The 23,835-nt window shown below is 38.1% G+C and overlaps 1 protein-coding gene across 2 annotated transcripts in view; it reads right to left on the reverse strand.

The window, feature by feature from the left end:
* Positions 1-2,147: 2,147 nt before the first annotated feature.
* The window catches only part of NUCKS1 (nuclear casein kinase and cyclin dependent kinase substrate 1), a 32,434-nt gene continuing 10,746 nt past the window's right edge, over positions 2,148-23,835 (reverse strand). Inside the window, exons 2-7 of one of the 2 annotated variants that reach the window (XM_043923133.1) lie at positions 17,276-17,325; positions 15,496-15,601; positions 12,528-12,583; positions 10,035-10,187; positions 9,062-9,208; positions 2,148-7,802 (exon numbers count right to left, since the gene is read on the reverse strand). In XM_043923133.1, coding sequence (XP_043779068.1) covers positions 7,603-7,802; positions 9,062-9,208; positions 10,035-10,187; positions 12,528-12,583; positions 15,496-15,601; positions 17,276-17,325 — 712 coding nt within the window. In that variant the 3' untranslated portion in view covers positions 2,148-7,602. Of the gene's footprint in view, positions 7,803-9,061; positions 9,212-10,034; positions 10,188-12,527; positions 12,584-15,495; positions 15,602-17,275; positions 17,326-23,835 lie in introns of both variants that reach the window. The other variant, XM_043923132.1, reaches the window with a different exon arrangement.

A 23,835-nucleotide genomic window follows, 5' to 3' on the forward strand; every position in this document is an offset into this window, starting at 1 on the left:
ATATGTTAAAGTAACTATTTTCTTTACTAGGGTGTAAACTCTGGCTGTGCTCTCATTCCCTGGCCCCAGAACCAACACGCATTTGTTTCACAGTATTTGTCCAGGACTTCAACACTGAAACGGGAGGTACACCCATGAGCAATGCTGATTGCTCCTGGTGGTGCCCCAGCCAAACATATCAGATGGGCACCTGTGCATTCTAGTAAAGTAATGGAGGGAAAGAGAAGCGTGCCACCGAGGTAGAGGAACACATGGTACCATGCTGCCCTGAAGTCTCGGTCATTCTGTCCACAGGCATGTTATCAGTGCTGCTTGTGCAAGAAGATGAGGCTTTTGAGCTGGAGGGCAATTTTAAAAGGCAATACTTGTTTCAAAATGGGGCCGAGAGTTCACAGCTACATTTTGAAATCTCAACATATACTTTCATTTTGGGAACGTTATGCATAAAGGTTTTGGGAATTGTCAAGGGAATATAAGCAGATAGATGTGCATGAATCAAGAGATCCTATTTTGCACTTAAAATCAGAAAATATTACTGCTGCATACACTAGGATCTTAAGCAGGCACACTGATCACAGAACATCGCTAACACAAGCAGATGGTAGTGTCTTCATACTGTGGATGTTGAGCCCAGGGCAGTATGGAGACGGTCAAGGCTAAGCGTATGGAGGACACCGCCCTCTACTGGCAAAGGATGAGAGTGGCAGTCAAGACATTTTTCTCTGTGTAATCACTACCTTAAAACATAATCAAAGATGAAAGGAAAGCTTTTCACATAAGCTGAAGCTTCCTATCTAGGGACCACAGGGGTTTTCAAGTAAATTTAAGCATTTAATGAGAATTTTCATATTTCATTTAAAAGAAAATTTCCCATTAAATCTCTGATGTAACACCGAAAGGTTCAAGCATTGCCTTTACTTAGTGATGCTGAAGAATATGTTAAAAAGCTTATCATCAGTACGAAGGAGCTGGTTTTAGAACCAACAGCCATGACAGCTTAAAGAATGACCTGATCTGAAGCCTTGTCACATACCAGCCACAGTAAGTCACATTCTACCCGAGCCAATTTATTTTCTACAAAATTGGAGGAACATCTGAGCAATCTCAGTTGTTGGGAAAACTGAAAGGTACTATGTAAACAGAAATGCTTCATAGGCAGAAACCAATATGGTACTCTTACGCGATCATCCTTCTATCAAAAATAAATTTTAAAAAATGCTCAATTTTTAAAATAAGCTGCAAAGTTAAATTACTGTGGAGTAATGCTCACAGATAGGAGTCGAGGGAGGGAGGGAGTTCCAAATGTGTTTTACCAAACATAAACTATGCTTCTGATGTTTGTTGACCTGATGGTCTTTGAAGTCCTATAAACCAGACTATTTCTTCAGCATTGTGCTCAAACAGAAATTTGATATGTTAGTCATAAAACATCAACAGAAGGAAAAGTGGCTGGTTAACGTTCTTATGAAGTAAACTTTGGCTTGAAACAAAGAACTCTATATAAAAAATAAATGCCAAGTTAGCTAGTCACTAAAGGGTAACAGCATGCAAAAAACACTTAATCTCAAAGCCAAGATGAGTTTGTAATGTGAATTACAATGTTTGGAATGACAAGGCCAGAATGTAAATCGCGGAAAGGTTGAAAAGGATAAAATCCCTAATACCTACAGTATCTTGTACCATATTCTCCATCAGAGGTAATAGTTAACTGTAAACTGCAAGAGAGTGTAATTTTTACGGGTGTTTGAAATTGAATGCAAATGTCTATTTTACATGTATAAACATTACTCTTCATTACGTATGATTGTTGGAAGAATTTTGCCCTCGTAAGACTGCATAACCTGGACACGAACGTGAGAAAAACACTGACTAGGGCTCCTCGTGCACCCAGCCTCGTGCTCCCTTGAGTAATTAACAGCTAATGAGTCTGTTCCTTGATTCCTAACTCTAGTCCTAGTTAAGACAAAACATGCTTTTCCTGTTACCAACAACAGTGACGGTCACTGCTAATTTCTAAAGAATTCATTCATCTAGCAGTTTCCCCCTAAAGTCAAATTAGACTGGGAGGTGACAGGCCAAGGTGCCCAGTTGTATAGTAAATCAGTGTATTTGCTTGAGTATTACAAGAAGTACACAGAGCACGCATCTGGGTTACAAAAGCCCTTTTATAAAGCCATTTTAAAACAAAACAAAAAAAAGTTTACAAAAGAAAAAAAGATACAGAAAAAGAATAACTTGCTTCGTATGTCCCAAAAAGAGAAAACAAATAAAAGGGACAATGCCAACATGCTCAACAATAAAGTGTTCTTTTTCTTATTTTTTAATACAAAATACAAGCAGAGGACACACATACTGAAAGCAGAGCTCAGAATAGACACGCGGTCCTGGAGACCCTTCAGGAAAAGAGAGCAGGAGTTTGTTTATCTTTGTTTATGCAGATACATACAGAGACTGGGGTATGTAAAAATTAAGGATCACAAAAGACCATCGCACAAGTCTACCAATGCATGTTGCATCTAGAATTCACGGACATGGTCAACAAAATCATGTTCACTTCAACCCCCATTTCATTTAAGTTAAAAGAAAAACCTTTTAAATAAAGTGGTTACATTCAAACTTTTCACTTCCTTGGTACCATGCTGCAGGTATCGGCACTGTTAAGGTGTTGCAAGGATGCCCAGCCCTCTGGTGTCTGACCACGTGTACCTAGCAACATTACAGTCTTTAGGGATGCCCGGGTCTCAGCCCATGGGCAATTAAGTACATTTAAGTAGGTTCTTCTCTTTCACCCTTCCTGCTTCTAGAACATAAAAGGTTAAGGACTACAATTAAGGAAGACTGGGTATTTTAGAGCTGGCAAAATGAAGTCTGAAAGATGAATCAAGGCCAAAAATGACTCAGAACCTGGCTGCTGCTTAACCTGGCAAATCTTAAAAGTCGTTACTTCAACCTTGCGGGAATTAGGTGTAAAAGGTTTGCTGCAACATGTTCTTGGTAAACAAACTAAGTAGAGCTCTTATTTACAAATCTTGTAACAAATACTTCTGGAGAAAAAAAAAGAATTTGCTAATTTCCAGAAGACAAAGATTTAATTGCCAGACATATAACAAACACACACTCACACACACACCCACACAATACGTCAGGGATTTTTATACAAGTTATTTAGGGCATAAATTGAGTACTGTACCCCTACATCCCATCAAAAAAGGAACAACAGAAAAAATCCCAATTTTACCCTCCCCCTATAACCTAGAAAACCCTCCCTTCACCCCGATGTACAAAGTGTCTGCACAATGGTGGCGTCCCACCAGCCACACGAAGCACGCCGTTCAGATGTCACCGGCCCAGTCACTCCATGGCATGGCCACGGGCAGGTATACAGGGTTTTTTCCAATAGTGGTTAATACACAGAAAGCACCACTGTGAATTTTGAATCAGGCTTTGAGAAAAAAGTGTAACTTAGGGATTTGGGAGTCAAGAAAACTCATTTTGTATCAAGCTTATCTCAAGAAAAAGGGAAAATGGGTTGCAGATTGAAATTTGGCTTTAAGTAGTTTGACGTCCCAATATTCAAATAAACTAACTCCCTTTTCAAATAAACCCAGCTCCATGCACAGAGAAAAGGACAACTCTCTAACCTCGAGCTATCCCTTGACAGAAAATGAATATTGCTTGTTCTATCTGAATGTCATAAAAACCGGAGGCCAGGCTTCTGCCTTTCCAAACTCCTAAGGTGACAGCTTCTTCTAGGCATAGCTACTGGTGATGCAGGCACAGAAAGAAGTGTTCAAATCAAAACTCCCTTTCTTCATAAAAGCCACAACGGTCACATGACCTTTTATAAAGCTTTCCCTGTAGCTCCTGGAATTAATTTCTGCTCCTGCTTTTCTGACACCCTCAAAGCATCTCCTAGAGAAAGGGAAAAGGAAAAACAAGCACTATTCCCTTCCCCCAATAAGGACTCTAAACCCACTGTCACTTCAATGTATGTAACAAACAAACCCCAAAAAACTAGCCTCAAAAGAAGTGGCAAGTTCAATTCAGTTGATCATACTGTAAGAATGTCAAAAACTTTACTGGACTGTTAACCTCAAATTCCACTCTTGATTAGTTACCTGTAAGAAAATGCTGTTTGAACCAGTACCAAGAATAAGTATTGAACTGATTTTGAGGGCTGAACCTGGAACAAACCAGTTATGAGAAAAAACAAAAAAGGTTATCAAAAGCTCCATAATGGGAAATCAACTACTATTCTTCAAAGATTCAAAGATTTCCACTCACTACCTCCCTAAAGGAGGAAAACACCCATTAATTTTCCTACCTGGATTCAATAGGGAGCAGAGATATGAGGCAGAAATGTTTTACAACGTAGGGGAAAGCTACCCTTATGAAAACTAACATGTATCCTTCGAGCCCACTCCATTGATTCCAGTCTGAGGTGGGAAAGGCGAAGAGCAGCAGCAGGCTACAACAGGTATAAAAGGTACAGGCTACCTAGCTCTGTGTGTGTGTGTGTTGGGGAGGGAAGTCTGAGAAAAGAGTCTGAAGAACTAGAATGTAGTGTCAGTCAGCGTAGCTGCCGAATCCATGTTCCAGAGGTAAACCTAACCGCTAACAGAGAACTGAGAGAACGCAAACAAGCACTTTCAAAGTCAATGTCCCACTTCCTGAGCAGCTGCAAACAAGACAGTGAGCACTGCCGCCACCCCCTAGAGGCACTCCAGAGAAAGGGGGTGTTCAACCAAGGGGGTGCCAACGGCAGCACTAGCAGCCTGTCGCCCGAAACCTGTCCCGACATCACTGTCAGCCTGACCATTGAGCACCTGTTTCCAGTTGAGACACCCCAGCTGTCCTATTTGCATGCATGATTTGAGGGGAAGACCAGAGTGTCTTAAATCATCAGCAAAAACTGGAGAAAACAAAGGTCATTCAGAGCCTGTCTCTCTTGGGACACAGATCCTTTTGTCCAGTCTATTAGAAATATACATTTTTTAATCTCATGAATTAACCTTTAAAAAAGGGATCCCAAACAAAAAGCCCAACCAAATGCACACAAATAACCTAGAGGATGTGATTACTCTAAAGGATGTGCATATATCACAGAAACGTTAGTGCAGATTAATATATTAAAGAGACTGTTACATAAAATACTAAGGCTAAAGTTTTAAAAGACCCTTCCCCTAGTCTTTGCGAGGAAAGCACACGTTACTAGGAATGTTAAGACTTAAAGTTATAAACCCCTAAAAACAGAAGTGCATGGTGGAAACACTGATAGGTTTTTAAAAAACATGTGAACACAAACCTTCTTGTTAAAATACCTGAACAAACCAATAAAGCAAACAGAATAATCTTTAACACCTCATTACAAAGCTCACAACTGTAAAGTCAACCATCATGAAAGATAATAGTCCAATTGCTACTTATGTTCAAGTTTTACATATTTGGCTGAGTACTAAAATCTCCAAATTCCTTCTTTAATCCCCACAGTGCAACAGTGAAATGACTCTCTGCCACTGGTGCTTTCTTTAAAAAAAAAAAAAAAAAATCAGAGTAAGGATATTCCTTACAGTGTCCTAAAAATATTCCTTAAATAACCTTTTTTCTATGAACATCTGTAGGAAAGCCAGGTTGTTTGAGAGAAAAACATGCTATAACAGTAGATAGAAAGAAAACTGCATTAGTAAATACTGAGGAAGCAAATCTAGATACAAAGGCAGATGTTAAATTTCACTAATTTTTCAATTTATTAGCACACTGTGTCCTGTGCTAAAAGCTGCTTCAGTCCTGTCTGACTCTTTGTGACGCTATAGACCACAGCCCGCCAGGCTCCTCCGTCCACGGGACTCTCCAGGCAAAAATATTGGAGTGGGTTGCCATGCCCTTCTCCAGGGGATCTTCCCAACCCAGGAATCGAACCCATCTCTGGCGTCTCCTGCACAGTAGGCAGTTTCTTCACCCACTGAGCCACCTGGGAAGCCCATTAGCACACTAAGACCCCCTCCTAAACCTTGTTCCCACTAGCTCATGGCATCAGAACGTGGAGAAGCAAGCCGACAGGTCTGTCCCCTGACTGCCTTCATAGGCGTGTAACTGGCCTGTTACCCACTGCACACAGGCCTCCTGAACGCACGGTTTCTCCAGCTCTGCAGAGCCCCGTAAACTGCGGCTGTAAGTGACATGCGGTCAGCAAGGGCACCGGTATAAAGACAAACGCTAACTGAGCAGTGTCGGAGCAGCATGTCCCATGCTCCCATCAAGTACAGGATTAGAAGTGAAGAACAGAACCAGGAGAAACCATGCTCTGGAGCAGGGCGGTGGGCGCTGCGAGCGGGCTATGCAGGGGTGCCCTGTGCACTAGCAGGAAGCCAAGAGAGGCGCTCCACGTGTTTCTACCAAGAGATGAGAAGGACGGGTCTGACAGGAAAACTCTCTATCCCTCAACAAAAGCAGAGCATGGTTCATGGACTCTGAGTGCACATTTATGGTGCAGAAGAATTTCAACTCTCTGTTTTCATAAAGCAAAAATCTCAAGTCTTTGTGATTGAGTTTCACATTAACTGGCACTTTATTTTGCTTAAAACCTAAACATTGTCAGTTTGAGAAGAAATCCATTGTGATATATAGATATCCCCATTTTAATCTTAGGGTTTTTTCTTTTGATCCTTGGTAAAATTTTTTATCCAAGAAACAGGATACATACATATATATATTTAAAAACATGAACTGTTAGAGAATGAAATAGGAAATCAAGAAAGATTTAAGTTTTGGCGGCCCTTGCTTTTTTTAAGTTCTTTAAAGACTGTAGCTGAATAAAAGGATCACTGGCTCCGAGTCTCCTAGAGATAACAAGTGATGAGACTAAAATCAAGCAAACCTATATCCTCAAACAGGGTCAGGAAACCTCAATTCCCTGCCTTGCCCCACAGTAAAAAACATGAATACCTTTAGTAGCAGTTCAGAATTCATCTTTCTCTCCTACCTGCCCCATCAGTGGAAGTTTAACATCATGATTTTTTAGACATCCATATTTTTGTATATAGAATATAAACTTGTATTAGATGACAATTGATTTTTCTTTTAATTCAGGTAGAGAAAGAAGCAATAACTTTTAACTAAAACCTTCTACATTTTTTGATTACTGTTCAACTTGCTACCATTTAGCAAAAAGCAAAATTTTCATAGCGTTTACCTCAAATCTTATTGCTTTACAACTGTGGCATACCCTCCATTGAAAATAAAAAGATGAAGCAGTCAATCCAGTGATTAATTTAACATGGCTTTCATTGGGAAAAGGGGAGGGGGGCGGAAAGAGGGGGTCATGACGAAGAGACCAATAGACAAAAAAGGTAAATTAAACATACAATGCTTTTCTTTAAAAAAAAAAAAAAAGAAGAAGAAAAAGAAGAAGAAAAGAAGAAAATGTTATTTTCAACAAAAGGGAAAAAAAGCATTGAAAGCCCATGAGTCAAGCCATAGCCAAAACCATATTCTATCTTAAGTAGCTTTTCTTTTTTTTCCCTCTTTTTTTTTCTTTTTTCCTTTTTTCTCTTTTTTTTTTTTGCTTTTTAAATAAAATCTCTCCCCAGACCATCATCACTTTTAATCTTCCCCAGACTGGGCTTCCTCTTCAGACCCTTCATCCCCGGATTTCTCAGGCGGGGGACTTGAAGACGTTTTCTTCTCCAGCGGGCTTTCTGGTTCCTCATCTTCTTCTTTGGGAGAAGGAGTCTTTTCCTTTGATGCCTTTGAAGCTGTGGGGCGACCCACTTTCCCCTTGCCTTTCACAGGACTTGGTGTCACTGAAAGAAGAAAAATACAAACTTGCGGAAGGGAAGAAACGTCCAACGTTTTTAACAAAAATCAGCTACAGAACAATCTGTAAGAAAAAAAATCATAAAGATGACACCCCGACCTACTGAAAATGAAGGTGGGTACTTGGTTTTCCAACACTTTCAGCCAACATTACTATGTTAATAGTAATGTTTGTAAATAAAGAAACTACATAATATCCTTGGTGGCTTGCAAAACTGTAAGTTGTTTATGTTTAAAACTTGAGTGAAGAAGAGGGGATGCAACTTAACGGACTAGAAAGCCACCAAATACCTGTTTTTTTACATTTTTTGGCCATGCTGCATGTGGGGTCTTCGTTCCCTCACCAGGGATAGAACTGGTGCCCACTGCACTGGAAGCTCGGAGTCTTAACCACTGGAGGGTCAGGGTAGTCCCCATCAAGTAACTTTTAATACTTCCATCATTACCAAACAGTAAGACATGATGAATAAAAGTTCTATTTGCTAGAATAAGAAGGAAATGGCAACCCACTCCAGTATTCTTGCCTGGAAAATCCCATGGACGGAGGAGCCTGGTGGGCTACAGCCCATGGGGTTGCAAAGAGTCGGACACAACTGAGCAACTTCACTTTCACTTTGCCAGAATAAAAAAAAAAAAAAGCAAATCCAGCTTTCTGATTTAATGACAAACTAGCTTCACCCAGAAGAATATCTGACAGAAACCACAAGGGCCCAAAGAAAATGAGCCTATGCTGTCGAGTGATTTCACTCTTTGTACAAATCAGAACACCTCAATGTCCTACTGTAGGTGTGCATTTTCACAACTTTAAGTCTTTAGGAGCTGCTGGGACTGTGGTATCAGTGGGGAAAAAGGCAGTCAATAGCTCAGCTGCTGCTGCTAAGTCACTTCAGTCATGTCCAACTCTGTGTGACCCCACAGATGGCAGCCCGCCAGGCGCCTCCGTCCATGGGATTTTCCAGGCAAGAGTACTGGAGTGGGGTGCCATTGCCTTTTCCGAATAGCTAAGTTGGTGCAGTGTTAATAGGTTATTCCCAAATCTTGCCTTCTGTACAGCACTAGTTGAAGAACAGGGCCAAGCCACCAAACTCCTGGAGGGGCTGGAGTCCTTAATAATAAATAAGTGATACTTCCAGGTACAGAAGATAGGATCCTTTAGTTTTTGTTGTGTGACCACTATCAAGTCCTACTGAAGGATTTCTGTAGAGAACGTTTACTGGTGACTTAACCTGACTTCTGCAGAGCTCACCTGTGGCCTTTAGCCTGGGCTTCGGCATTTTCTTTTCTTTTCTCTCAGGCTTCGACTTCTTAACCATCTTTTTGTTTTTCTTTTTTGAACTGCCATAGTCACTATCATCATCGTCTTCCACTAGGAAATCCTCATCACTGCCGGAATCTTCTGAGAGGAAAGAAGAATTTCAACGTCCAACTTAATGTATACATCCTTCCAAGTGAACAAAGGGAGAGAGTGCTAAGAATGGGAGATGGGATTTGGAAGTCAGACACTCTTTGGTTCTATTTGCAGCTGTACTACCAATTCGGTTGGAGCTGTCATTGGCCCCACCTGTAAAATGGTTTAACATGCACATGAGGGTTATATGACTGACTTGTTTGAAGAGTAGGCAGAAAACAGGAAGAGACTAGGCTTAATGTGGATAAAAACTGAAGCCATCAAATAACTCTTGGTAGTTCTATATTTTCCATATAGTCCTGATAAGACCAGGGAAATGAAAGTGAACTGATTTGGTGTCTTTGGCCCAACATTAAACAAAGTAAGAAACCTACATACAAAGCAAATATACATATAATTAATTAATCTGAGTAACCTGTGAAACATCTAAATTCTTTTAACACCTTTTTTGCAAGGAGAGGTCTACACCTTTCTCCACTAGGACAAAATACAGATCTTAATCACAGTACCCACCAGGTAACTGTTATTCTAACAATGGTTCATTCAGTATATGAGAATGAATGGTGTACTTAATCACTATTTGAGTATTTAATCAGTACTTGAGTATTTATTTGACGAACTTAATCAGATAATAATCATGAGAATCTCTGAGTCTTTTAAAATATAAATAGATATAAAAACAATCATCTCTAATAACACTCAGTATCTAATTTAAGGGGCTGATTTTAACACTGAGCATCCAAAATATTGCTGAAGTAAAACTGAGGTCACAAACTACAACCATGACCAAGATGCAAGGCATGTTACGCACTCTCCTGGAATGGCGTCTCATCCTCCTCTTCTTGCTCTTCTTCACTGCCCACATCTTCCATGAGCATCTCCCTCTGTTTAGAGGCTGCTTTAGAGGCTGCCTGCCGTTGCTGGCGCACATTTTTATGATCTTCTTTTTCATCTTCACTGTCCTCTGCAATATCAAAGTTATAATGCAATGATCAAAGAGTTATGGGTTTGACAGATGACTGGAAAAGGCAATGTAAGATATAAACTGCAGCTTTATTTCATTCAGAAAGGGAAAGTTCTATTCCTAAAAATGTCTACAAAATATGCAAAAAGAGAGGTAAAATTCAAAGAATGAACTTGAATAAGGCTATGCATGCATTATTATGGGCTTCCCTGATAGCTCAGTTGGTAAAGAATCTGCCTGCAATGCAGGAGACACCAGTTTGATTCCTGAGTCGGGAAGATCCGCTGGAGAAAGGCTACCCACTCCAGTATTCTTGCCTGGAGAATTCCATGGACTGAGTCAGAGAAAGAGTTGCAAACAGTCAGACATGACTGAGTGACTTTCACTTTCACCCACTATTACATATGAAATAACCTAGGCATGTAGTTTTAAGTAACAATAAAGCTGAATTTAGGTATGAATACATGCTTCCTATAACATGCTTTAAACTTACATTATTGCTGTACCCTAAAATTCTCAATTACATTCAAACCTATCTACACAGTTTTTAGAAACTAAAGTTAGAAAAAATATTCTAAATAGTAGAACAGGGGATGACTGTTTTCCAATATATCCATTCTACAATACAAAACATACAGAACTAAAAATAATGCCAAACTACTATCCTTTTCAACGAATGAGGTGTGGCCATTTCATTTTAAGGGAGACGGAGGGAAATCTTCAAAACACACATTTAGATCAATCAGATCTTAATACAATTTTATAATAAAAAAATTACTCTCATATACTACAGTTTATTAATTAAAACCTTTTTAGCACACAGTTGTGGTCTTGCATAAATCTGACTTAAAGGGCAGGATGCCAGCCTACTGCCTCTAGACCAAGTTATATTTGTATTAGTTTCACCTACAGCCCTTCTCCTGTCAAGGTTTAGCTGTTACTCTTTTGGAAACACTAGAATCTTATAAGCCTTGCTATGGTCAGTGTTCAAGTCATCACTTCCACTACCAAACTTCACCTGAAGACAACAGACACAAGAACAGAGCTGATTTTGGCAGACTCAAAACTAAACCCACTTGGTAGGAGGTATGCTGAACATTAGTACAGAGTTATTCATCTTGAAGTGCTCAAATGCTTATAAACATGAGAGATTCAAATTAGGGTTTACAAGGTAAAGGAGTAAAAGTGTATGTTACATTATCACAACATTACTAGCTAGATAGTGCAAAAAGTTAATACAATTTCTTTTCAGACAATCATTTAGCAGACTTGAACAAGTGAAAGCGAAACAGCTCAGAGGAGTGCTCTCCTGGTGACTCAGTGGATCCATCTGCCAATACCGGGGACACGGGTTTGATCCCTGATCCGGGAAGGTCCCACGTGCTGAAGAGCAACTGAGCCCCTGCACCACAACCCTTGAGCCTGAGCTTCAGAGCCCGGGGCCGTAACTTCGGTCTGTGTGCCCTGGTACCCGCGCTTGGCAACAAGAGACGCCACAGAAATGGAAGCCGTGCAGAGATAGGGCGGCTCGCCGCATCCAGGGAAAAGCCTGCGCAGCAGCCAAGACCAAGCCCAGCCCATGATTAGGAAAAGATAGCTCAGTAGAGCGAATGCAGTAGAACTTTGTCTACCCTTCACATCTTACCTAAACAGCATGGGGACGTAGACCAAGACTAAAGTGGATGGGAGTGAGATGGAACTCTCAATTCTTGAACAAGTTAAATTTTTAAAAATAAATACCAACCACAAATAATCAGGATTTAACATTTAATCTAGTCAGAGTCTCTTCAATTGATTCTTTTAAGTTAAAACTCTTACAAAAAAGCTTTTTCTGTGGCTACTGTTTCAAAGGACCTCTTCACAGCTAAAAAGTCAAACTAAAACTAATCATTGTTTGCTTTTCAACCCAGAGTCATCACTTCCTGTATTTTATACCTTGATTTCACTTAGTATTATATATATTCTATATAGTTTGATATCTTTTATTTGTTCATGTAAGTGGTTTTCAAGTTCGATTATGCACAATTTCAATTATGCATGAGAATAATCTGTAAATGCTTTTAAAAAACAAAGTCCCAACATCCCACCTAGACCTACTGAATCAAAGTCCTGGGATGGGATGGACATAAGTATTCTTAAAAAAAAAAAAAAACTTTCATAGGAAACTGTAATAAGTCACTAGGACTGAGAATCATTGTGAGCTGTTAGAAGATGGAAACACTGTTTATAATGTGGTATTTACCACAGAGCCTGGCATTATTATGAAACCATTTATTAAAATGTTCAATAAATAAATATATAAATAGAATTACAGCTACTACATTAAAAATTGTTTACTACCTGCTGAATGAGAATCATCCTTCTTAGTCTTCACATCTTTTTCTTCTGAGTCCTCACTATAAGAAAAAGGGGGAAAAGTTTAAAAGTCTTAGATCAAAATCCAAGTGAACATAAATCTCTAGAAATCTGACTGGAGAAGAATACTAAAGAAAATCTCTGTTATACATAAAATAATTCAGATGCTGAGGAGGGAAATTGCTTCCATCATTTCCCTAATACATAGAGATACTGGTGATTAAGAACAATTTTATCCACTTTTGGAAAATACTGCTTCCTTTGAAGACCCAAAAGAAAAAATGAAGGTATCTCAACACAGGCTAAAACTTTTCACCTATGCATAAGCCTTGGTTCACTAGAACATTTACTAAGAAAAAAACTTCGTTGTCAGAGACAGAGTATGACTATAATGAAAATAAACCATGTAATGCAACGGTGGTAAAGAAGGCAAATGAGTGGATAGCACCAAATATAAATGCAGCAAATACCTTTATAATTATTAAAGGAAACTGGAGTTATATAAATTACAATATGCCTAAAAATTTATCTAAAGCAAATGAAAATAAATTAATTATATCCTAATATTGATATTTAGGAGTCCAGTATGCTGTACATCAGAAATCTGAATACACAGGCCTGCCTTACATCATGGAGAAAATAAAAGCGAGTTAAAGATCACTGCAGGGTAAAAGTTAAAGAGCTTCAAAGTTAAATGGAAAATTTTATCAAATAATTTTTTATGTTACAAAAATGAACATTTTATATCCTCACAAATTTTAACTTAGAAATCTGATGTCTAGTGTTCTGTCTTTGTCATAAATTAATTAGCTGTATGATCTTAGGCAATTCACTTGGTACTCTTCAGTGCTAAAATTTTATGATTCCATGAGAAATTCTGACAAACAACAACAAAAATCATACATAAAATTGTCTTCATGGCCTTCTTTTTTTCAACAGCAGATTCTGTAAATCTTTTGGTAAGTATTCCCATAATCTAGATCACACTCAAATGACAAACTATTGAGCCCAAGATTTCTAAGCAAAGAAAAAAACCAAACACATTTCTTTACTAAGCAATCTGATCTAAATATATTGTAATTTTGAAAATTGTGACTGTTCTATCTAAATATTTTATGCAAAATAAGCATTTAATTCACAAGTCTATTAAAATGATGAAGAATGAAATCATTTTTTCTATTTATCTTATTATTGAGTTTACAGAGGCCATTAATCCTTGAGCCCTTTTAAAGTGAAGTCAAGTAATAGCTAAACTTTTAAGTAAAGACCAACAGAAAAATCAGCATAATACTGGTCTGAGGGAATAAACATATGAGATAATACAAACGGCAACAAAAACTGATTTCAACCATTCTTGGACACATAGGAGAGAGTAATAAAACCAAATGATTGCAACAATGAAAGATGTAGTCTAGATATCAATTATATTGATGAGACATGATAACAGGCAATGAAGATGCTCATTCCTAGGGGAAATATAATAAAATAAATACAATAAAAGACAGTTCTAAGTTGGGCTGCTGTATGAAACTGGAGTATGGACTTCCCTGACGGTCCGGTGGTTAGGACTTCGCTTTCCAATGCATGGGGTGTGGAACTGATCCCTAGCCAGGGAGCTACGATCACACAAGCCTTGTGACCAAAAAACAACCGAAACATGAAACAGAGGCAATACTGTAACAAATTCAATAAAAACCTTAAAAATAGTCCACATAAAAAAAAAATTATTTGAAAAAACTGGATTAGAGAGATATATTAATGAAACTATGGAAGAGTTATCTTCCTACAGTAAAATTTTATCTTATTTTTCCTCAAAATTTTTCCACATTTCTGAAATTCTCCAGGAAAGAAAATATTAGAGGTTAGTGATTCAACCAAACAGAAAATGCTAGGTGAATGTATTAAATTTAGCTTTTTGTGAATTCAGAATGAAAGACTTCTACTCAGGGCTTTATTATACTGATTTTAGTGCTTAAAAGTAAATATCTTAGAAGAGCTAATGAGAATTATCATTTCATTTCTTTGAAATGCTCATACTTAATACTATTGTTTGGAAGTGGTATAGTCTAATGGCTAAAAAAATGGATTTTGGAGTCCAATAGACATGGCTTTAAAACCTGTTGGTTCATTTGCCGGTCCTTAGATAAATCACTGACTCCTCTGAGTTAATGTTACTTAGCCTAATAAAGGTTTTGTCAGCATTATGATAATGATTATAAATTAGCGCATAATAGGTACTGGCACATAATAATCATAAATGGTAACTATCATCACCACCACCATCAGGAAGGTCTTGGTGTAGTTATACTACCTTGAATTTGAGAGCTTACACGTATGCCTGTAAGAGCAGAGATGAAAGCTACAGTACCCTGGTCTTGTGAGGCAATTACAGTTAAAAATATAACTCATCTGAACTCATTTATAAAACGAAGGGAAAGGGAACAGCTCAAAATGATTAAATTATTTAAACAAAGTAGGACTGATTATATAAAACTCAGCAGGCAAAGGAACTTAAGATTCTATAAGCTTTAGTTATAATTCTGTCAGTGATTTGTGCCAGTGATTTTCTGAATAGGAAAGGTCACTTATTCTTTGCTCTTTCTACAATGAAAATGGCAATAGTAACTTTGGGCAACAAGTTATCAATACATACTTAAACAATCTTTCTGCTTTTGTTCAGAGGTTTGTGGTAGCAACAAAATCATTCTATCATTCCTGGAGTTTACTTGAGACTCCAGGTTGAGTCTAAGCAAGTCTCCATGACCTTAAAGAGGCTAACCTCTAGAATCAAAGCACTGCATGCTTTGATAAAATGAAATACACAAAACAACACTAAGTGAGCAATGGCACTTTCCCAAAGTAACTGAAGATTCTACCAGTTTAGAGATCAGAGACTACCCTCATCTTACCGTGGTGGCAGTGTAAGTAGAAACAGATAGGTAATTTGCCTTACCTATCTTCCTGTGAATTCTTTCCAGATCGCCTCTTATTTTTAGCTTCTCGGGGAGATGATCGAATTTTCTTAGCTGGAGGGCCTGAATCTCTTCCATAATCTTCATCTAAACAGATTATGAAGATAAAATTTTATTTATGAAGATAACATTTTTCAAATTCAATGAACTGTATTATGATTTTTACCTATCAAAAATACCACAGTATTTACTGAGATAATTCTCTCAAGCTGTTTAAAAGCTAAGAAGGCAGAATTTCCTAAATAATTTTCTTTCATTAAAAAAAAAAAATTCTTTTCCACTCTAGTTCCACCTTGACTCAATCATTTTTATTTTTGCCTATTGCTTTCTAGTCCTCATGTGTATACTTTAATATACTCACAGTCAAACATCTCTTATTTTATATTTTACTCTTTTAATTCGCTAAAGCTTTTTACATGTTTCCACATCTTTGTATTTATTTGGAAACTATTATAGTAACATGGTTTTATTATAAGCATTTTAGAATGTAAAGAACCCACAATTCTACAATCCTAATACAATTACTGTTATCAAGCAAATTACTTTTAAGCTAAAGTATTATATATAGCACACTCTGACACTTGAAGAAAACACCCTCAATTTAAAAAGTCCCATAAAACCTTGAAAGGCGACTATTTCCAAAACTGTTCACTATACCGTTATATACAGTCGTGAGGATCCAGAACAGTGTGAAGCTTCAGCAATTATTAAATGGTTGAATAATTATAAATTATGGAATACCACACAACCAGTAATAAGCATAAACTTTTCGTAACACAAGAAAGCTAAGCAGAGGCAGTTGGGAAAGGCACAGAATCCAAAATTCTACAGAAAGATGTCAATTATATTTTTAAAAGGAAAAAATAAGACCAAAAGCCTTTTAAAACAAAAAGGTTACTTGAGGGCTAAGGGACCTTGAATAATATTTCTGTCTCAGTTTCCTTATCTGTAAAATGGAAATAACAATACTTATAACCCCATTTTAACAGGACTGAGCTAAGGATTAAATGAGTAAACAAAAATATTTAGCAAGTATTGCCTCTGGGAAGTTGAGTTATGTTCTTTTTTTATTCTTCTTTATACATTGCTGCATTTCCTACATTTCCCCAAAGCATATAATATTATCTTTATAAAGTAACATTAGATTAAAAAAATAAAGAAAAAAGAACAGTAAACACATCTTGAAAATTAGAGTAAGGACATATTCTACAGAAACCTTTTATGGCTAAGATTTATGATACACTAGCCTCTCTACAGTTAGTTCACAAATCAAAGGTGTTGCACAAAATACTCTCATCTTACTTCATCATGCAAAATACATCAGTTCAGTTCAGTCGCTCAGTCGTGTCCCACTCTTTGCGACCCCATGAATCGCAGCATGCCAGGCCTCCCTGTCCATCACCAACTCCCAGAGCAAAACACATACATGCTCCCTATTACAAGGTATGAGTTTTATTGTGATTATAGCAGGAGATATATTAACTAATAAACAATGTATCAGAATTATCCCACATTTAAACCTTGGACTCCAAAACTAGGTAAGAAAAAAAATTATTGAAGTGCTTATTATCAATGATTTACTAAGGAAAAATTAAAATCCATGCAGGTTCAACATTTGAGTGACACAGACTGATGTAATTTATATGTCAAAATAGTCTAAAAATTAAAAATTATTTCAAAAGAATTAAAAAAGTGTAAATAAGCTGGGTATTCTTCCACTAATCAGTTCAATTTACTACTTACTGAAATCATAAAACTTACCAGCATCATCGGATTCCTGAAATTGTGAATAATCAACGACCTTCCTATTTCTGTAGAAAGAAAAGACTCTAATCAAGATCGTAAAAATATAGGACTTTTCTAAGATATTAGAACACACATTTCTATTTCATAAACAGAATTAGAACTAGCTCTCTGAAATTTATTTTTCAAAAAGCCCTCATCTCAGCCAAAAGAATGTCACATTGTGTTATAGGAAAGCGTAGCTTAAAACAAAAGTATTTCAAATGACAATTCTTATAATGCTCTTCTCAGGGATAGCTCAAATACTATCCTTTCCAACAAAACAACCTCCCAGGAGTACACAGAATGGCAAAATGAGCCATAGTACCATATATTCTTTATATACAGAGTCTGATACCATATGCACACAAACCAAAACTGTAAATGTTATTTTATTCACACATATTCCTTATAAATAAGGTTACTACTAATTTTTTCTCACGGCAAAGTGTCTTAGCTTTTAAATATAATAGTTAATTATAATATACAAACTATGGCGACTGTAAGTTAAGCTTTACACAGAAGGGAATGGAAGAAACTGATTCATTCAAAAGCTATTCTTTGGGACTTACCTGGTGGTTCAGTGGTTAAGACTCAGTGCTCCCGATGCAGGGAACTCAGGTTCATTCCTGGTCAGGGAACTAGATTGCATATGCTGCAGTTAAGATCCAGCACAGCCAAATATATATATAAAGATGCTCTTTATTAAAGAGCATTCTGGGGGCCGCACCTCACAGCTTGCAGATCTCAGTTCCCTTCCCACAGCAGTGACAGCCTGGATGGAATCCTACCCACTATACCACCAGGAAACTCCCCTAAAGAGCATTTATTAGAGAAACAAATTTATGTATCTACTTGGCTCAATGATTTTTAAGTCCTTTCAGTTCAGTCGCTCAGTCTTGTCTGACTCTTTGTGACCCCATGGACTGCAGCAAGCCAGCCTTCCCTGTCCATCACCAACTCTCGGAGTTTGCTCAAACTCATGTCCATTGAGTCAGTGATGCCATCCAACCATCTCATCCTCTGTCATCCCCTTCTCCTCCTGCCTTCAGTCTTTCCCAGCATCAGGGTCTTTTCCAACGAGTCAGCTCTTTGCATCAGGCGGCCAAAGTTTTGGAGTTTCAGCTTCAGTCTGTCCTTCCAATGAATATTCAGGACTGATTTCCTTTAGGATGGACTGGTTGGATCTCCTTTCAGTACAAGGGACTCTCAAGAGTCTTCTCCAATACCACAGTTCAAAAGCATCAATTCTTCGGCGCTCAGCTTTAAGTACTTAAAAGTACTTTTAGAAGTATTTCTTCCTAGGTAAAGCATCTTTAATACCTCAAACAAATTTAATTCCCATTTTTCTACTTCATATTCTAAACCTAGAAGTTTAAAATTTCTCCCTTAAGAGAGATATAAGAGCTTCCATGTTAGTATCCAAACAGCCTGGCATTTAGAAGAACTTTAGATGCACTATTAACTAAGGGGAAATTGAACAAATGAATTTAAAGAACTAAGAGAAACATACCACCAACTACACTTAAACCTAAGCCGAGGACTATTCCTGGTTTGATAGATTAAGACCCTTCCCAGGTTGCTCAGTGGTAAAGAATCCACGTGCTAATGCAGGAGACAGGGGTTCGATCCCTGGGTGGGGAAGATCCCCTGGAGAAGGAAACGGCAACCCACTCCAGTATTCTTGCCTGGGAAATTCCATGGACAGAGGAGCCTAGTGGGCTACAGTCTATGGGGTCGCAGAGAGTCGGACACAACTTAGTGACTAAATAACAACACAACAATAGATTAAGACACCATTTAAAAGCAAAAACAGGGCAGTCAGAATTCAAGTACAGGTGCAACGTCTATATAATATGCAAAAATGAGAGAGTAGGAGTGAATTCTGAACACATGCTTGGGGCTTAGATGTGCAAGAAGGTACAGTCGCACTCTTCCAAGCTGTGCTGGGTCTCCGTTGTGCACAGGTTTTCCTCAACCTGTGGTAAGTGGGGGCTTCATGTTATGGCGCACAGGCTCCAGGACCTTCAGGCTTTGGTAGTCGAGGCTCATGGGCTTGAGAGCTATAGGCTCAGGAGTTGTGGCCCCCCACGCTTAGTTGCTCTGTGGCATGTGGGATCTTCCCAGATCAGGGATCAAACCTGTGCCTCCTGTGTTGGCAGGCAGGTTTTTTTTTTACCACTGAGCTACCAGGGAAGCCCTATGGACACACTCACTCTTGATTAAAGAGGGAAAAAGACCCGTAAGAAATTTTGCATTGTTTTTCTTTAGTCTGCCAACAATGAATTATCTTCTGACTTTATTGCCTCAATGAGTCAAGATGCAAAACTATAAAATATATTGTAACTATGTTTTAAGAAACTGAGTTTATATATTAAAGATACCATTCTATTAGGAAAGTTAATTTAAAAAACATGACTATTAATTCTACTTACATGAATTACCTAGTCAAATGCAGAGAGACAAAAAGTAGAATGGTGTTTGCCAGGAGTGGGGTAGAGGAAGATGGAGAAGTCAATGGTATGTATCGTTTCAGTTTTACAAGAGTTCTAGAGACTGAATGCACAAAAATGTGAATGTATTTAACTACTGAACCGTACGTTTAAAATGGTTAAGATGGGGCTTTCTTGGTGGCTCAGTGGTACAGAATCCACCTTTAAATACAGGAGGCAGGAGGCTAGGTTCAATCCCTGATGCAGGAAAATCCTACATGTGGCAGAGCAACAAAGTTTGTGCGCCACAATTATCGGGCCCATGAACACAACTACTGAAGCCCATGAGCCCTGGAGCCTGTGATCTACAACCAGAGAAGCCACTGCAGTGAGAAGCCCGAGCAGCCCAACTAGGGAGTAGCTCCTGGTCGCTGCAACTGGAGAAGGGCCCACACAGCAATGAAGATGCGGCACAGCCAAAAGCAAATAAATAAAATTATATAAAAGAATCGGGAAAAAACCAGTTAAGATGGTAAATATGCTACTTTACCACAATTAAAAAAAATTTTTTTTCTTAGAAAAAAAAAAACACACAAAACTATTGGGGGAGCTAGTAAATATTCATGTTCTAGCAAAATAGTGATTTTTAATGACAGATACCATGAGAAACAACATTATGAACCCAATGCAAAGATGGCCCTTTTCTGCGTTACTTAGAATCAAGGAAATGGGATGCTGAAGCAGGGGGGAAAGGGTCCAGGAGGGGGAGTTTTAAACTTCAACTTCTAATAATTATGTACAGATTCTGAAACTGCAGGTATAATAATTTTAGGGTATTCATGCTGGTGGAATTGCAGCTAAAATGTGGTACAATTTCCAGGGATCGATAGACATATCCTATGATACTGTATAAAGGCAAGTAATCATAATGGAAAAGGATCATTGTTGTTCTTAAATCATTAAGTTGTGTCTCTTTGGAACCCCATGGACTGTAGCCCGCCAGGTTCCTCTGTCCGTGGGGATTCTCCAGGCAAGAATACTGCAGTGGGTAGACATTTTCTTCTCCTCCTTCCTTCTTCATATGAAGAACAACTGAATAAATTGGGATTTTTTTTTAACTTGCAAAAGGGAAAACACGTTACATTTGGTGGTCAGATTAAGTATGGGTTCAATATAAAGAACTTTCTAACAGTTTGCTAATGATAGTTACACTTCTCTAGTGTATCCCTAGAAACACTCCTTAGAAAGGAATTATGTAGTGATAAATACAGAATCTGCCAAGAGGATTTCTAGGTTCTGGTTCTAGAACTTCAGGCCAATCACTTACTCTCTGGGCCCCAGTTCCTCAGCTGTTGGAACTGATGACCTAAGTTGCAAGATTGATCTAAAAAGTTGCTCTATAAAATTAAACACAATTATCAAAGTTTAATGAAAAACACGACTTTTTCAAATTCAAGTAGTCAATGATCCTTTTGGGCACCACACATCTTAACATATACTGCGGTACCATTTGTTTTCTTCACTAATTTGAGCTCTTTGAAGGTAACAATTATGTCTTCTGTCCACACTGCGCTACAGAACAGGTAGGCACTCAAATATTTTCTGAACTTTTTGCTCTTAGGGCCAAATTTTAAGAGCTCTGTTAGAAATTTAATTATAGAAAATACTGTAGAGGTTAATCATCCAATCTCCTTAAAGTCTGGAGAAGGCAATGGCAACCAACTCTAGTACTCTTGCCTGGAAAATCCCATGGGAGGAGCCTGGTAGGCTGCAGTCCATGGGGTCACTAAGAGTTGGACACGACTGAGTGACTTCACTTTCACTTTTCACTTTCATGCATTGGAGAAGGAAATGGCAACCCACTCCAGTGTTATTGCCTAGAGAATAACAGGGATTGGCGAGCCTGGTGAGCTGCCGTCTATGGGGTCGCACAGAGTCGGACACGACTGAAGCGACTTAGCAGCAGCAGCTCCTTAAAGTCTTTTTGGATCTCATTTCTTGCCACTTAACAATCAACACCAGGAGGCATAATTCCACCAATCAGGTTTTTTTTTTTCCCCAACCACTTGGTCCTGCAGCTTCCTTGCTTAGAATGCTATTTGTATCAGTCTCATTCATATCAGCTACAACATCACCTCTCAACACCTTTAATCCCTTACTGATACTACATAAACCACTAATGTCTGTCTCCTCTATTAAACGTGAACTTCTTGAGGACAGAGGCTGTCTCTCCTTCACTTACAACATCAGATTCAAGGAAGGTTTGATGAGTGAATGGATTTGGCCTCCGCAAAGGATTAGGGTGAGAAAGGGCAACAGAAGGGAGGATGTATGTGCCACTGGAGGTTTTAACCTATCAGACTTTCAATCCCACTGCCCTTAACAACAAAAGAAAATTCAGTTTTCTCCAAACGAAAAAACTTTATTTTAGATTTAAGAGATTTGAAAGGGGAATTCCCTAGCAGTCCAGTGCTTAGGACTTGGTACTTTCACTGCGGTGGTCCAGGGTTCAATACTCAGTCAAGGAACTAAGATCTTGCAAGTCACCTGGCACAGCCAAAAAATTATTTAGTACGTTTTTCTTAGTTTGGCCATGCTGCATGGCATGTGGGATCTTTCTTAGTTCCTTGGACCACCAAGGAAGTCCCATATTTCGTATCAATGTATTTTTTTCTATCCTAATTTTCAACACAGAAAAACTACAAACATGTTATGATGCCACTGAAAGCATGGAGTCTTAACCGCTGGAGCAACTATCAAATGCCAAAACCAACCCTTCAGTGCAAAATGAACATCAAACACTCAAACTGGGAGGACAACACAAAATTTCAATACAGACACTGTGGAAGCAATGATTCTCCAATTAAAACAAATTAAATTAAAATTTTTCAATACAGCATAAAAGTTAAAAACATGGATTTTTAAAATTGGGTTTAAATCCTGTGACTCCCAGTTACTTCCCCTCTTTGAACTTCAATTTTCTCACCTGTAAGACAGAAATAACACCACCTGTCTCTCAAGGTTGCTGTGAGTGCCAGGCACACAATTATCCAATAAACAGTAGCCATTATTTCTTGTAAGCACTAAACTGTTCCATCCAGAATACCACTGCAATCTTGAACCCACCTGAATACATAACACTCTTGAACTATTTATCTGAACAGCATGATTAAATCACTCCTCTTAAAAACACTGTGTCTGGTTCTAGTATTATTTAGAAAGATCGTGTTCAAGAGTTTGTTGTTCATTTCACTAAAATGCAATGTCAAAATACCTATTTTAGCATTATTTCCAACTCTATGATAAAGTTTCCAGTTACCATTTAGGCCAGAGAAAGTAGCAATACTAGCTATTTTAAATCCACCATTCAAGTTCGATCAATTTCTATTACTCAAATCAAATGGAGTTCCATTTAAACAAGTCTAAAAATTTACACTAGAAAGCAGAACTGTAATCCAGTAAGGAAAACAAATGTTTAAAATAGAAACTATAGGAACACAAAAACTTCAATTATGTGCCTGCTCTTATTTTAAAAGCTGATATAATCACTATATTTAGATTCTAAAGGTAACTTGGTTACACATGAACCAATTCCTGGATGACCACCAGAGGGCTCTGAGATAAGTCCTCACTTTTGCATTGGTATAAAGTGCAAAAATGAAAGGTAAAGTTGGAAGCTAGAAAAAGAACAAGAAAAGATCCATTTTTGGTACCAAATATGGCTAACTCAAGCAATAGGGTTTTTTTTCTTCCTCTCTCTTGATCATCAACTTCCTTCTACTAAATAATGGTGAGTCTACCCCCCAAATATCTTTTTTTTCTTATAGCAGCAACCATCTAAGACCAAGTCAATAATATTTGAACAACATTCTAAAGATCAAGTGAAGTGAAAGTCACTCAGTCATGCCCAACTCTTCGCGACCCCATGGAATTCTTCAGGCCAGAATACTGAAGAAGGGAATACTGAAGATTCCCTTCTTCAGGGAATCTTCCAAACCCAGGGGTCGAACCCAGGTCTCCCACATTGCAGGCGGATTTTTTTTTTTACCAGCTGAGCTATCAGGGAATGAACAGTATTTCAGAGATGAAAATTACCACACCTTTGAG

This window comes from Cervus elaphus, chromosome 14, assembly GCF_910594005.1.
Source record: "Cervus elaphus chromosome 14, mCerEla1.1, whole genome shotgun sequence".
Classification (NCBI taxonomy): domain Eukaryota; kingdom Metazoa; phylum Chordata; class Mammalia; order Artiodactyla; family Cervidae; genus Cervus; species Cervus elaphus.